Raw genomic sequence first — 15,821 nt, 5'->3', positions numbered from 1 at the left:
AACATAGAATAACGTTATTATAGAAAAAAGGAGTTTAGATATTATTTCATTAGCCTTGAGCGCACTGTCAGCGAACTTAATTCTAATAGAGCTGAATTACTATCGGAGTGGTGTCACAACTCTGAACGAGGCTTACCTATGGAGCAGTAAATCTACTGCTGCCTTTATGACAGTCATCTTATCCCTTAGGAAGCCTAAACCAGTAGTTGATGGAAAGTTCCCGACAATGTACTCCGCCAGAAACCCTACCCTCAAGCTTTGATCCATTCGTAAAAATGCCCTTCGACCATCTTCTTCATCCCTGATTGCTTCCCTGCCATTCTTCCTTCGAAGGTATGTGAGTACAGCAGCGACATCTAAGTACTCAAAGTCTCCGGGTCTGAGAGCACATTTGGCGTCGATAAACTTTGCTTCGCAGTGCATCACAAATACTGATGAACGCAGTCCATTGAACACTTGTAAATTTTTTCGTGAATGTAGACTTTTCTACCGTTTTCCATCATACAAAAGATTTCCGGATGATCTCTAGGTACTCAGTCCTAGGGAATAAAACCAGTTTCTTGCTAGGATTTATGGATAGGTTTTCAGCAGCTTAGTTACTTGTAATCCTAAAGTACCCCTGAGGTAGCTCATACACTGTATTCAGAAGTTTTCCCTAAACCGTGAGATTTACATCATTCGCGTTGACAATCACGCGTTAACTGACTTCCTCAAACTTTTTCATAAGATCATTGACAACCATGATCAGGAAAAGTGGCGAGAGAACTGCATATTGTGGGGAATACCCCATTCCTCCACGATCGTTCTATCGCAGAGAGGTTTGATGATGTTAAAGCACGAATAATCGTTTCCGACAAAATGTTGTTCAAAGTCCATCGATATCGAAGAAGAACTGCAATCCATGATAATTACTTTCTTTTTTTACTAGCCCTTCTTAGAATACTACCGATCCACCAGTCAGTCCAATGTTCTCAATAAGAAAAAGGGAGGACGGTCTAAAATTCTCACACCGCGGATTCCAGAATAAACGAAACGAGTCTACCTTCAAATTCCACGAAAATATATCATTCTAAAGCACTTCATATATAAGTACTCGCGTATGGGAGCGCGATAGCTCACTGAAGCTGCGCTGGTATAATGTCACCCAGGTCAGGAGACTTGAGTGATGAATCGTTTTATTTAGAAATATAGACATTTTAACGTATATAATTGCTGATTAATTGTAGGAAAAGGAATGTATTTCACGTTTTGGTTCTAGGTGCAATACATCACACGTGTCATTCGCTAATTACCTGTCGAAATACTCGAACGGATAATCGAAAATTGAACGCAGCGGATGGAACATCGGGACTTAGCCGCGGCAAACATTTGAAAGAGACAATCTTCAAAAAATAAGTGCCAAAGAATGTTCTTTCGAATGATAAAAAACATTCCCTATTAAATTTGAAGTGGCTGTTTTCTTTCTTTAAAAAGTTCACAGAGATTACCGAAATGTATCACCCTTATATATGTATATAATTTATCGCTTTTGAGTTGTGACTCCCCAAGTTTTGCTATTGCTCCTTATTTCCAGGTTACGATTTCGATCTGATATAATATCAAAGTTTCGAAAGCCCACTTAATGGTAAAAGCTTTTAGTATCATAACACATATCTGTCGAAAATTACGGTGTAAGCTTTTCTTGATTCAAAAATTGTCTGGTATAAAATATCAATCTTATTATAATCTGTAGCTTGAAATTGTAAAAGGAATCAGTTGGTTAAGCTTGAAAGACGGAGATAAGTAGAATTCTGCATACTTTTTAGAAATTTCCGCATATAAATGTGATATCATTAGATATTATAACGCAAATAAAATGAGTCACTTTCAGTAAAAAACAATAAATATGTATATTTGCGCGTTTTTACTCCACGTTATAAAACAAAAGTATTTATACAGCAGTGGTGTGACTATTTGCAGTGGAGTCACAACAGTTATTATAGGAAAATAAGTGAGCAAAATTAAGTAGTTAATCCACAGAATGCCACCGCTGCTCATATTTAAGTATATACTTAAGTACACATGTTACATACTACTTAACCACAGTAATGCATGACATTTATTTGCACAAGTGCTTTGCATACAAGATAAGAACTATCTGGAAATAGCTTATCTGGATAAACATAAGTTCGTACGCAAGTTTTCATGTTTATTTGTGAATATTTGGTTCAATGCTAATGAAGTTACGTGAAATTTTAATTTCGCGATCAGTTTAAAACTAAGTACCGTAGCAGCAACTTGCAGCGTTTAGCCAACTGTATTTCTTACGAACTCATCTTAAGCACCAAGAAAATAACTCACAAAATGAAATTTGCGCTAACTTTCGTGTTTATCGCGCTATTCGCACTTGTGGCAGCAGCCAATCAAACGGCAAGCCACCACCTCTTCATGGGCACGCGTCTGCCAGGCGATCGTCATCTGGTGCGCGAAATAGTTTTTTCTAAATCTGGATTTATGCGCAAGAAGACCGGCGACTATGTATTCGAACAGCGGGTGCGTGTTGTGCTTCAGTGAAAGTAGACAATGTGTATTGAATTTTAATATTTTATCCTTTTCCGCTTTAGAATATACCCTATCCAGCGATTATTACAAGCATCGAAGTGAAGGATCAGTATATAAATGGCAATGGTGGCTATGCGACGCTGACGAGCGGTGGTCCAGGCTTCAATTTCGTGAAATTACATTTCACTAGCCAATGGTGGCGCGGCTACAATTTCGTTATTGATATTTATGGAAAGTAACTGTTAATTGATAGCAACTATTAGTTAGCTACAGTGGTGACATTGTAATGTTTGTGATCTTCTTAAATTGAATTCGTGCAATAAAGTGTGATTTTACTAGAAAATTTTGGTAAAGTGTGGATTTTCAGCATGATCTGCTATTTATGATAAAAAAAATTTTCATTGATCAAAAATTATCTTTCGAGGTTCCTTTCAGAAATTTAATGGGGAATATTTTTTATCATTCGTAAGAATATTTCTAACATTTATTTTTGGAGGATTACCTGTTCCAAATGATGGCCGCGGCTAAGTTTCAGATAGTCCATCCATTATATCTACAGGAAAAAGTCTAACGGTGCGATATCTCAATGATTGATGTGATGTGACGGCGTCACTTGGTCTTGCTGAAACCAAATGTCGCCGAGATAACGAGCTTCAATTTCAGACATCAAATAGTCGGTTATCAAGGCGCCATTGACGGTAACGTTGTCATCGGCATTATTTTTGAAGAAATATGTCCCACAAATTTTCCGGATCTCTTCAAGGTTTTCTTCGTAACAAAATTTTACTCGAAAACTTCGGAATCTCTTGGAGCTTTTCAAGAGCCCATAGAGCAAAGCTAAGGAAGGCCGAGCGGCTTAAATTCCTGAAGCTGGATTTTAGTTTCCCAGAGAAGAACGGGAGTCTAAAGGAGTCAGTTGAAGCAGCAGTTACAAGAAAGAGTTATACGTTGTTTGTTATGTAATAATTTTTTAGTTTTTCACAGTGAAACATTGTCGAAGAAGAAAAAAGTGGATCTACTGTTGAGATGATATCTGGTATCACCGTTATATATTAGCATTTATTCCTCAAAAGGTGTTGGCTAAAAAGAAATATATTTTGTTCCTGTCTGATGTATGATGCGTCACTCTATAAGTCTAAAGCTTTTTATCATCAAAAGCTTTCCGTAGAGCTTGTTCAGGTGAAAGTTCAGTTTATAGTTTAAAGTGTACTACAAAAATGCTTTCGTAAAGATAAAAGCTGTATTTAATAATTATTTAGACATATTTATTAAATGGAAACCAAAACTAAAAACAAATCGGTGGACAATTTTGTTTCAAACCTTTATTTGCATGTGAAAGCTTTAAGTGAATCCCGCTTTAATTAGTTCTTAAACAATTCGATCCAGAAAAGTAAAATGATGAATTTAAATAATTCTCACAGTTTTAAGTTTATCTCCCTCTCTTTGTAAATTTTTGACGTAACTGACAATATGAGCTTAGAGAAAATATATTTTTTCTAAAAAAGAACGAAATTTTGGGATCGACTTCAGTAATGTTTTATCGATTTTTATCGATGCTTTTTGGGAGGTGTTTGATTATTATTACATTAATAATAATTGTTATGGTTTTTACCAAGTAAGCTATTTTCTATTAACATAAAGTTGTTGGACTGACAATCGAAAAGTAAAATGAAGATCGATTGCTCAAAAGACCGATTTTCGATGTGCAAAAAAAGATTTCAGGACTTGATGGCCGGAAATTCAGCTTTCAAAAGTGAATAGTATGCTTTAAGATTCGAATACTTCTAGGCCAGTTTTAAGTCAGATGATATAATGCTAAAGCTTAATATTAAATGTACATATATGGCGGACAGTGAACTCGGACTAGACCAGAGTTGAGTAACTAGCAAAAACTTACCGTTCGACACAATAAAAGAATTAAATGTAAAAAAAAAATATTTAAAGTCGTTAAAATATATATATATATAATTCTTACTGTCCCCTGCTGTCATATTTACAAGTATTATTCCCGGAAATAATATTTAAGCTATGCTTGGCAGCTTATGGTTATTGACGGAGCGTAATGCCACTTAAGTTGTAATTAAAATATTTCAATTCCCGCTGTGCAATGCCGGACATATGAATCAAATTACAAAGCAGAATGCCAACAGAATAAAACCGCACGCAGCTAAACATACAAACACCCTAACATATACATATAAATACCTGAGTTAAGCAAACAGCATAATTTGTTTACGAAAGAAGGTGCCCCAACAAAGAACAGCGCCCGCAGCAAAATAGCATAAATACATATCTAATGCCTAAAATTTTACTATACATATCTATATATATACCTAGTTGTATTTATGTAAATGTTATGTAAACAAGGCTTTTGTGTACTTTTGCCAGCGGGAGAATATAATTTAAAACCAAAATAGAACTGAAACCAAAGTCAGCACCGTAAATGAAACTGCATAAACTCGCTTAAGTACACACACACACACACACACCAAAAAATATCGGCGAAATAACTGTAAATATAAATACAAGCCAATGCCTATGTTGTGCGCAAAGGCGAAATTAAGTAATATCTGCGTGTCCAATGCAAATTATCAGGGGAGTCATTTGGTGGTCCCGCATGTGGTGTGGGTTTCTGCTTGTTGGCATAGATTATGGCCAGCCGGACAGGTTGGTGCACCAATGCCGCTGTATAGCCGCCAGCCATCGGCAGGCAGTAATTCGGTGCCAGACCAAATAGCGACGATTGTGTCCTCTGACCATTAGACTACACACTTTTATTTGCGAGTACAGTTAGGCAGCCAGCTTGCGACCGCTGACTTCACAACAACAACATTTTTAGCAAATACTCGCAACCTTCTGGCTATAATCTAAACAAATGGCACCTTTATGGCCGTGCTGTTGTTGTATTTTTTTACTTATATTTAGTTTTTTTTAACAAAAATATATTTTTTTCTATGCGCATTTTGCCTCTAGGGTTTTGGCTGATGATTTCAAGCTTTAGAAAACTTCTGATGTATTCGATTGGTGTTGAAATGACCTAGAGACTTTTGTCGTTTCGGCTGTTAAAGGTTATATTGTCGTTTGTTCAGATTTTTCTTATTCCTAGAAATTTGGATATATGTGAAGTTTACAGAGACGATGGTGTATCAGTTCGTCTAGCACAATAATGGTTCACCTGCTTCTGTTCTGGAAATTCCTGGTCGATCTATCGTTGAAAAAGCCAATAGAATTATGGAAAAGATTGACTAAGACTGTCACAGAAGCAGCCATGATATCTCTAAGCAACTTAATGCCCATCATCAAACGGTTTTGAACCTTTTAAAAAAGGCTGCCTACAAAAATATTCCCGATGTTTGGTTACCACATGAATTGTCTGTGAAAAATTTAATAGACCGAATTAATATCTGCTGTTATTTGCTGAAACGAAATGAAATCGAACCATTTCCAAAGCAAAAGGTAAGAGGAGACGAAAACTGGATCAAAGACGACAATAATGTGCGAAAAAGATCATGGTCCAAGCGTGGGGAAGCTCAACAAATGGTCGCATAGCTAGCATTGGCGGCTTGAAAGGCTTGAATCATCCACTATTAGGTGATCCAGCCTGAGCGAATGATTGATTTTACATTTTACTGTTAAGATCTGATGAGATTGAAGCAAGCAATGTAATAAAAATGGCCAGTAGTAATCAACAGAAAGGGCTTCGTCTTCCATCAAGGCAACGCTAAACCACACACATCTTTGATGACTTGGCAAACACTGGGAGAGCTTGGCTGGGAAGTTTTGATGCATCCTCCATATAGTCCCGAGCTTGCACTACCGGACTGCCATTTGTTTCGGTCAATGTAGAACTCCCTTAATGGAGTAAAGTTGACTTCAAGCGAGGCCTGTGAAACAAGAGTTTTTCACCGAGAATCTAGAAAAGTTTTACACTGATGGAATAATGTCTCTAACGGAAAAATAGCAAAAAGTGGTCGACCAAAATGGTACATATTTGGTTCATTTAAGTTCATTATAAATATGAAAATAAAAATAAGTTGAAGTTTGAATAGAAATACGAAAAAAATTTTTCGATTATGGAAAATTTATTGGCTTATGGATAGTAATCGATAATTTGTCTCATGAAAAGCATTTTTAAAAAAATTGTCAAAGTGGTGATTTCGTAAATTTTCTCTCTATTTCTCTCATTTCACGACGATAGTTCCGCACATAATAAGCTTATTATTCTTGAAGCGAATATAGTTGGGTAGAAACTTGAAATGTCTACATACAAAACTCTTTCCAAACATAAATTTATTAATCAAGAATAATAATTTAAAAAGTGATTCATCGTGCCAGCAAAGAATTCCAAGTTAAATAGCTATGCAAATGTGGGTTTTTAACAGCACTCATACTAAGGTTTCGGGCTAAAAGTGCAACTTTGGCTAATATTGGAAAAACGAAAAAAAAATTTTTTTAAATTTTTTTATATTTAGCAATATTTCCATTAGTACAGGGCTACTCATTAAAAATGTACTCCAAATATATTTCCTTTCTCCTGTCAGCACGACAAGTCGTATACGCCTCCACAATAAAAATATATGTATATGAATGCATTCATTTTGAAATCAACGACACATGTACTGCCTGCCAGACGAATGACACTTATTACCATATCTAATAGGCAATCACACATACACACGTACACAAAAGAGAGCTGGCAAATAATGTAAATAAACAAAAATTAAAGCTTATCATAAATTTGAAATAAAAAAATATGTATACAAATAAATCGCTCATACATGCCCCTAATCAGATCAGTTGTGAAGGTTAAAGCGATTTCTAAGGCCCGCTAAACATGAAACAGACGCAGCCATGGGGAGACAGGAAGTGATCAAAGGACATGGAATTAGAATCGCTAATATGAATTTATTTGTAAACATCAGATGGTAGATAAGTTTATTTGTATGCACATTCAGCTATATGTAGTTACTTTTTCATGTTTGTGTTCAGTATGTATAATTAAAGGTGAGATGAGAAGTGAAGTGCTCACAGTAGCGTATGATTGTTGATGTTTTTGTCATTGTATCTCGTTGTTTGTTTATAACCACATTACGGATAGATTTTCGTACGCGAGTGCCTTTTTTGTCTATCATTGTGACATATGTATGCAAAGGGATAGGTTTTGCTCATGGGCATTGCATGAATATGATGATATGTATGTATTTTTGGTGATGCGTTTATAGAAATATCATTGCTGATTTAATATTAAAAACGAAATATAATTATAAGATTTAAATTACTTATAGTACTCAAAGAGAATAAAAAGATAATTAACGAAAAATAACTGAGTATGAGAAAATTATATTAATTGGTGGTTTATTATTTTTTTAAATTTTCCTTTAATTCATTTTCTGATTGAAATTAACACTTTTTGAAAAGACTATGTGGAAAAATATCTGTAGTTCTGAAGGGGCTAGGTGAGTCTCAGTGATACAAAAAATGGTATTTTTATAATTTTTTTTTTAATACAAACATATGGCATATCAAAGGCACATATTTTGATAGTTTTTCCTGAAAATTCGATTTAAAAATGTTGCAAAATCATTCGTTGATACCTCATCTCCCTTGGTGCTTTACCAAACAGTGCTCTCACCGTGAATAGCATAACTTATTGAGTTATGATTATTTTTTTCCACTAATTTGGTAGTGCTGATCACGAAATTATACCTCATTTTATCGTACCACATCAGATTTTATTTTGTGTTCGAGATTTAAGTTCTTTAGAATGCAGAGCTGCGCATAATTAGTAAAAATCTGATGTGATAGGGCAAATATGTAGGTAAGTTGTCGTGTTTAAAATAGTAAAAATTGGTGATATTTGTGGCTCAAATACAAACATCGTTCAAAAACTTTCATTTGTCGGCCGGTGTTATTAATGATTAAATTTGATTTTGGTTAAATATGCAACGTTTTGTCAATAACTATTATTCATTTAATATAGTATCTTTCATAAAAAGCACTGATGCGGCTCATCGTGCTTTAACATAAAGATTTTTCGCTTGCCGTTGCAGCAAGTGACTTTCAAATTTAGTGTTTTTTTGGCGTTGATTTTAGTGTCATCCTTATATTCTGCCACTTTTTGTATTCATACTTCTTTAAGTGATTCCAAAATGTTTTTTGTCCAACCTTAAAGAAATCGAGAACGTGCTTCATTGACATTTTCGACAATTGGCCTATTGTGCATATTTGAAGTCGCAAGCATAGAAGTAGTCGCAAATACCGAAATGAAATGTAAGCAACCGACATTGCAACTGATTATCTGTAACAGTAACAGTAATTTTATGTCTATCGAGGTTCCTCACATACTTCTGTTTGTATTAAGTGCATGGAAGCTAAGGGAAGTATTGACCAGATTCAACCTATTTTGGACATACAGGCATACCAATGACAGGAAGGGTGATATGTCTCATACATAGACCAATATTTTCTGTTACAATTCAGATATAGATATTAGTGTCCGCAAATTCGGTACCTAAGGGTTTGACCCCTTTATGTTGGATTTAGACAATTTTTGAAATTAAGGTGGCATAATCTAATGGCATTATTCGTAAAAAGAAATATATCCTTGTTTCTTTATTTGTATACTGGAAAATCCAAAAAAAAAAAAATAATAAAAATAAATTATGTTATGTGGAAAGTAGGTGTGCTTGTAGTTCGGTTTCGTCCATTTTCACACTGTGACATAGTAGTAATATTAAGGTAATGTCATATACCGAATTTGATTGAAATCGGTAGAGCACGTCCCAAGATATATGATTTCACCTAAAAGAGGACGTTGCCACGCCCGTTATATTATTATAAAGCTGTCTTAAACAATGGTACCATCACGATGGTAAATTTTAATGTCTATGGCGTTATTTATTGATTAGTTTTGTGTGATACTTGCCATTAGGTTGATTCGACTCTGTAGAAACTCAATGCAGGGGTATAAGAACGCTCTGTATTTCTGCGTTTCTTAAGGAGTTTCAATTATATCTGTTAAGAAACATATTTGAAGGATGTGTTGATAGGAGATCCAAAAAACTATATCTTGGTCTGATGAACAAACTTAAAAAAATATCGAAATTTGTAAATTTAATTATGACACAACAAACAACATATGTACAAAGCAGCTGGATGGAATGCATATCAGTAAACTTAGATGCCTCATTCTACCTACCATACTATCCTTTTTCATAAAATGTAGCGAAAACATAGGTGCATCATATGTATGTAATCTTGTATGCTTTCTGATGCCGCGCCATGTCCACCGTTGATCATTTTTTCATTGCCGCGCCAACAGAGCGGCATCTGCTTTGTCGGCTCACCTTTTGCTTTTAGTTCTGGCATACTTTTTACAACCAATGTTTGAGTTACTATATACAATATATACGATTTTACTTGTAACTTCAACTCTTTTAACTTTTGGTCGCTGAGCGAAATTTGTTCAGCAAACCATGTGTCCATTTGGAAGACACTTGGATTGAGGCAGAACTAGTTCATTATTTGTGGATATTAGTATGGAGTTCAAGTTTTGCTTTTGTTGTTCAAATCCATAAGTATTTACTTCTTTTAGAAAAGAAAAATTTGAAAAGAATGGCTATAACCTTGAAAATAGAAGGATCTCTACATTAATTCGGACACCTAGTGTGACGACCTTAAACAAAGCGATATTGGAAATAAAAATGTCTGTAACAATATTTAAAAATTATAAAAATGTACAATATTTTTACATTTCGTGGGAATCTATAGCAACATTTTTTAGAGTTACACGCGATCCTACTGCCTTAAACCTCTTAAATCAACTGTTCAGTCTGTCCCTAGTTAAATTCACAGGAATACTCAACTTCCACTTGGAGTAAATGAGTTTAGTATGGGCAAGACGGCACAAATAAAAGCTTTCGGCAATAAAAATATAAAGCGAAGCCATATATCATTCCTTTGTGAGCACCTTGCTCATTTGAATTTATTTTTTTGTTCCGTTGCATTTGCAGCAGCGCGCGTGCTTTATAAATATGTGCTTAGACATGTCATAACATAAATGTTTGCACATGCAGTTATGCATAGTTATAACGGCACATATTAAACAAATTTTGCAGCTGCAGACCGCTGCGGCTGGGCCGCTGGGTCATTGAACTACAACGCAACGAGGCAAAGCGCTTGCGGCTCACTGCACTGCAGTGAACTCATTATTAGTGCTTTGATTGTTGTTTTTTTCGCTTCCGCTTTATGCTTTTAATTTCATTGCAATAATTAAAGTAAAAATAAAGTAAAAAATTTTGTTTAAAGCAAAGTAATTAAGACGACCATGGCGCAGAGGTTGCTTATATTCCCACACCTGTCAGTTTCACGCCGTTATGATTGATGCGGTAAATAACAACATAATGTGGTTATGCTGAGGACTCATGCGTTGCGTTGCAAGGAAATTGCTGTTTTTATAGCCACAACTGCAAGCGATGGGTGAAATTTTTGAACTTTTCTGAGTGTGAAAAAGCCAACGTTGGGTTTATCTAGATATAATATAAAATCTTGTTTAACTTTTCCTAAAAGGCGGTTCAGAAGTTACTTTGCAGTTGTTTATATTGCTTTATATTTAGCTGGAAAATCACAGCCAGCAATTGTTCGTGAGCTTAAACACCTTAATTTGAATAAAGATTTTGTTTATCATACCATCACTCGTTACAATGATACTGGTAGTATCGCAAAACGCCATGGAGGTGGTCATCTAAAGACTGCAACGTCACGTGAGATGGTTCGGAAAATGAAGAAGCGACGTGAGCGTAATCCACGACGAAGTGCCAATCAAATGGCTAAAAAAGTGAAAATATTCGAACGCAGCATCCGACGCATATTGAAAAATTAGCTCAAGGTCAAGCCTTAAAAGTTCCAAAAGGTGCATGCAGTCACACCGAAGCAGCAACAAGTAAGACTTAAGAGAGCGAGCAGTTGCTTCGCTTGGCCGAAAGTGGTCATATTCCGAGCATTGTGTTTTCTGACGAAAAAATTTTTCCAATTCAGCAATTCGTAAACTCTCAAAACGATAGGGTTTACTTGACCGACCATTCATAAGAGAATTTAATTCATCGGTTGGCCACCAGGCGGCAGCACCCGCCAGAAATAATGGTTTGGGCCGCTGTTACCGCAGATGGGCGCTCTAAAAATGTTTTCATCCAGCCTGGCGTCAAAGTAAATGCGACATATTATCGGGAAAGTGTTCTGGAGGCTGCTTTGAAGCCATGGGCAAACAAACATTTCGTTCGCAAACCATGAACGTTTCAACAAGACACATCACCATTTCACAAAGCGCGACTGAACCAAGAATGGCTGAAAAGCAACGTTCCGAACTTCATTACGACCACACAATGGCTCTCGAATTCACCAGATGCGATTCCAATGGATTATTCTCTCTGGGCCATTTTGAAGAGCAAGGTCCAAAGTAAAAAATTCACCAGTCTCGAGATGCTGAAGAAAGTTATTGTCCGTGAGTGGGCCAAATTACCGGAAAGTCACATTCGGGCAGCTTGCGATTCGTTTTTTGACCGTTTCAAGACCATAGCTAAGGCAAAAGGTGGTCATATCGAGCAAAAGTGAATTGGTCCTGAATTTATGATTATTGTTACATATTTTGTACTTTAAAATTAATAAAAATAATTTTATAAACCGAACCGTCGATTTGAAGTCGACGAACAGGTGGTGTGTGTCGATTGCCTTTTCACGGTCTTTTTTAAGATTTGGCACATGGTGAATGTCCGGTCAGTCGTTGGTATTCCAGGTCTAAAGCCACACTGATAAGTTCTAATCAGTTTGTTGACGGTGGGCCTTATATGCGATGTTAAGGTTTCCCTTTTTGTGGATTGGTGAGAGGACACTTAAATTCAAATCGTGGACATGTGTTGGATAATATTCAACAAAGAAGTTCATGCATGCTCATTATCAGTTCTTCGCCGCTGACTGTAGAAACATATCCTCCATAATTTTGTTATACTCTGGGCATCAGTCACTAGATCATACCTGGGTGTTCTATAAGAGTAAGCTTGGTCCCTTTATGTCAATTGGTTTATGTTTACGATGCGAAACTTTGTCTGGCGATTTTTATTATGAAACGATTTTATTTTTTATATTTTCAATGGAATAACGCCTACGGAATTGTTAAAATGGTTTGAGGTGTGCACAGAACGAGGCTACAAAGGTATGGGAAATTGGATTAATGATTGTCACACTTATATTGTCTCAGGTGCCTATATAAAGATTAATGTCAGTCGGGGTCAAATCTGATCACATGATAATAATGTCTTATGTAATGTTATCTATTTATTTTTCTTGCATAAAATATATCGAAACCAAGGTCTTCATAAATAGTGTTCCTATATGGTACTTTATGGGTTCCCATGTGGAAATTATGATCCAAAACAAGACAAAACTTTATCTACGATTGCACCGAAGCTATGATACCCTTCCCATATATAAAAGATTCCTTACAAGAACTTAGATCCATCAGTTTGTATGGCAATTATAAGCTTTAGTAGTACTATATCGGCCGTTTTGACAAATGAGCAGCTTTTTAGTGCGAAAATGATGGGTGCCAGATCGATTTTTCAAGACCGTAGGGTCTAGTTTAAATATATACCGAGGGAGAGAGAAGCAGATAGACAGGATAAATCGACTCAGCTCGTCACGTTGATCATTTATGTATATATATTCTTTAGAGTTTCTGATGTTTTCTTTTAGGCATGGAAAATTTATTGTTTCTCATGGCAATATGATTCTAGTTTTAAAAATCCACCTTTCTAGTTTCTTGTACCATACATATACATATACGCGCATAGGTAAAATCTGACTGAAAATAAGAGGCAATATTCTCAACGCTCTATAGCATTTTTGTTTGAAAAAGGGATGAAATTGGCTTATAGTATAGTCGCCTTTAACCCCTATGCATTTAATACTCATCTTTTCACATAATATCGCTCATATTGTTTGTGAGAGAGATATCTTAATAATAGCGGATAAGACTGCTGTTGTAAACGTTATGTGGATTTATGTCCAAATTAGTTGAAATTATGGTTTCAGACTCTATATCTCTCTGTCTCTCTATAAAAGAGTACTTGTTCTAACTGACCTCAAACTAAAGGTTAGTCCCCTCGTTTTTTGGTAAACAACTTTAACACCGAAATACCAATTTACTGCAAAACGCTTATCTATATTTGCCAATGTGGTGTAACTTTAGTAACAAACGGTATATGACAGCATAATCGATAGATTTACCTACAAATATGTATGTATGTATGTACATATATAGTGTAGAGCGCGTGAAGTGTATATAGCAAACTAATATATGTGAATATGAAAGACTTTTATGTATGTTCAATAGATTAGTAAATCAAACGGTGACGTATGGCGATTATACCAAAATACATACTATACTTACTGGCTATGGATATGTGGCTACAAATGCTACAAATACCCGAGAGTCAATAAAAATTTATGAGCAACATAAGCTTAAATGATTATGTTGCGCCATTGAGAATCGAGCGTTAATAGCACACAGCCGGAAATATTGAATTGATTTTCGGGTAATTTTAAAAGAATTTATAAATAACGAAAAAGCGATTGAAGCGCTACAACGCATTTGGCGATAGCTACGTGCCACCGGCCACACCGAAGCACGAAGTAAGTGTGGAAATTACTAAAAGAGAGAACCTAAAGTTCATTTCGTATGCTTATTTGAGCCCAATCGCACACAAAACACACAACCGTTAACTTGAACGGCGCAATTTTACCGTTATTGATTATATATCCCTGTGGATGTGGTTAGTGAAAATTCTGGTATTTTAGAGTGGCTAACGTTAAATAAATGTATGTGAATATAAATAAATGTGCATATATACATATATATAAGTTTTTTATAAAGGAAGTGCAAATATCAATAAATAACGATATTGGGAATACATTTTTACTTAACTGACTGCAAAACATTTCAAAACTGTTATAAATATGCACATGAAAACCGCAGTTAGCAGCTAAAATTTAAACTTTTATTGCCTAAAATTTGATATTAAGAACGCATGTGTATGTACATATGTATATGTAAAGGGTGATTCATTTCGAGGATCCCTATTTTTTTTTTACGAAAAGACACAGAAACTTCAAATTTAATAGGTAATGTTTATTGTCATACGAAAGAACATTTTTTGGCATTTATTTTTTGGTGATTATCTCTTTCAAATCTCGGCCATGTCTAAGTTTCAGAGGATTCATTCACAGGCTAAAGTCTAACGTGAAAAATTTCTACTCACCAAAGTGCCCTCTCAATAAATCCATTGATTGATGCGATGTGTGGGAAGTGGCGCCATCTTGTTGAATCCAAAAGTCGCCGAGATCACGAGTTTCAAATTCAGTCATTAGGTAGTCGGTTACTAAGGTACAAAAACGGTTGTCGTTGACAGTTACGTTCTCACTGCCATAATTTTTGCAGAAGTATGGACCGATGATCCCACCAACCTACAAACTACTATACACCAAACCGTTGTCTTGTTTTGAATGAAATGTATATATATTGGGTAGTCGAAAAAGTGTTTTCCTATTGTTGGGTTAATGTTGACACAAATACCCAAGATCCATATAAAACGATTTAATCGACCGAAAATGGTTCAAAACCGTTTGGTGATGAATATAAAGTTTCTTAGCGATGTCATGGCTGCTTATGTGATGGTCCTCGTCAATATTTTCCATAATTTCATCGACTTTTCCAACGATAGGTCGACGAGAGCGAGGTGCGTCTTTCACATCGTATTTATTTATTTATTTTTTGTTAAATGAAGCTTATAGTAAAAGCTCACCTTTCCAACACTATATCGCGTGACACAATGTGACTGGTAGCACTGAAGATATACCACTGAAACCTATTGACAAAATGCGAAAATTTCGACTACCCAATAGTATCTATTAGATATTATATATGAGCATATTATGTGGCCTGCGCTGTTTACTTCTAGGTATTACAAACTTCGTGGCAAACTTAGTATACCCTGTTCAGGGTATAGAAAACAGAATTTATTGATTTCCATTCCTGGGTAAAACATATATTTTTTGTTCCAAACTTATTGTAGTTTAAAATCTGTTGCCATACCTATCAGCACACCCTTTACGTAGTAAACTGTAACATGACCACCAGTGGGTATTCTATAAGCAACGCTTAGCTATAAAAGTATAAATAAACAATTTTGTTGTATGCCGCAGACAGGCACACACAGACTTACAATCAC

The 15,821-nt window shown here is 35.5% G+C and overlaps 1 protein-coding gene across 1 annotated transcript; it reads left to right on the top strand.

The window, feature by feature from the left end:
- Positions 1 to 2,219: 2,219 nt before the first annotated feature.
- Positions 2,220 to 2,884, top strand: LOC108978250 (probable salivary secreted peptide). Its single transcript, XM_018948409.1, has 2 exons — positions 2,220 to 2,532; positions 2,604 to 2,884. The coding sequence occupies exons 1-2, from the start codon at positions 2,344 to 2,346 to the stop codon at positions 2,778 to 2,780; spliced, it is 366 nt and encodes a 121-aa protein (XP_018803954.1). The 5' UTR covers positions 2,220 to 2,343; the 3' UTR covers positions 2,781 to 2,884.
- The last annotated feature ends 12,937 nt before the right edge of the window (positions 2,885 to 15,821 follow it).

This window comes from Bactrocera latifrons, unplaced genomic scaffold, assembly GCF_001853355.1.
Source record: "Bactrocera latifrons isolate USDA-ARS-PBARC rearing strain unplaced genomic scaffold, ASM185335v1 scaffold_12, whole genome shotgun sequence".
Taxonomy (NCBI): Eukaryota; Metazoa; Arthropoda; class Insecta; order Diptera; family Tephritidae; genus Bactrocera; species Bactrocera latifrons.
Note: the sequence above shows the minus strand (reverse complement) of the source record. Positions and strands in the feature narration are given on the sequence as shown.

What these genes read in the sequence shown, in the direction of transcription:
- LOC108978250 (XM_018948409.1), top strand. Translation starts at nt 2,344, where the DNA reads ATGAAATTTGCGCTAACTTTCGTGTTTATCGCGCTATTCGCACTTGTG. An exon ending in ACTATGTATTCGAACAGCGG is followed by an intron (nt 2,533 to 2,603) that starts GTGCGTGTTGTG and finishes TTTCCGCTTTAG; the next exon opens with AATATACCCTATCCAGCGAT.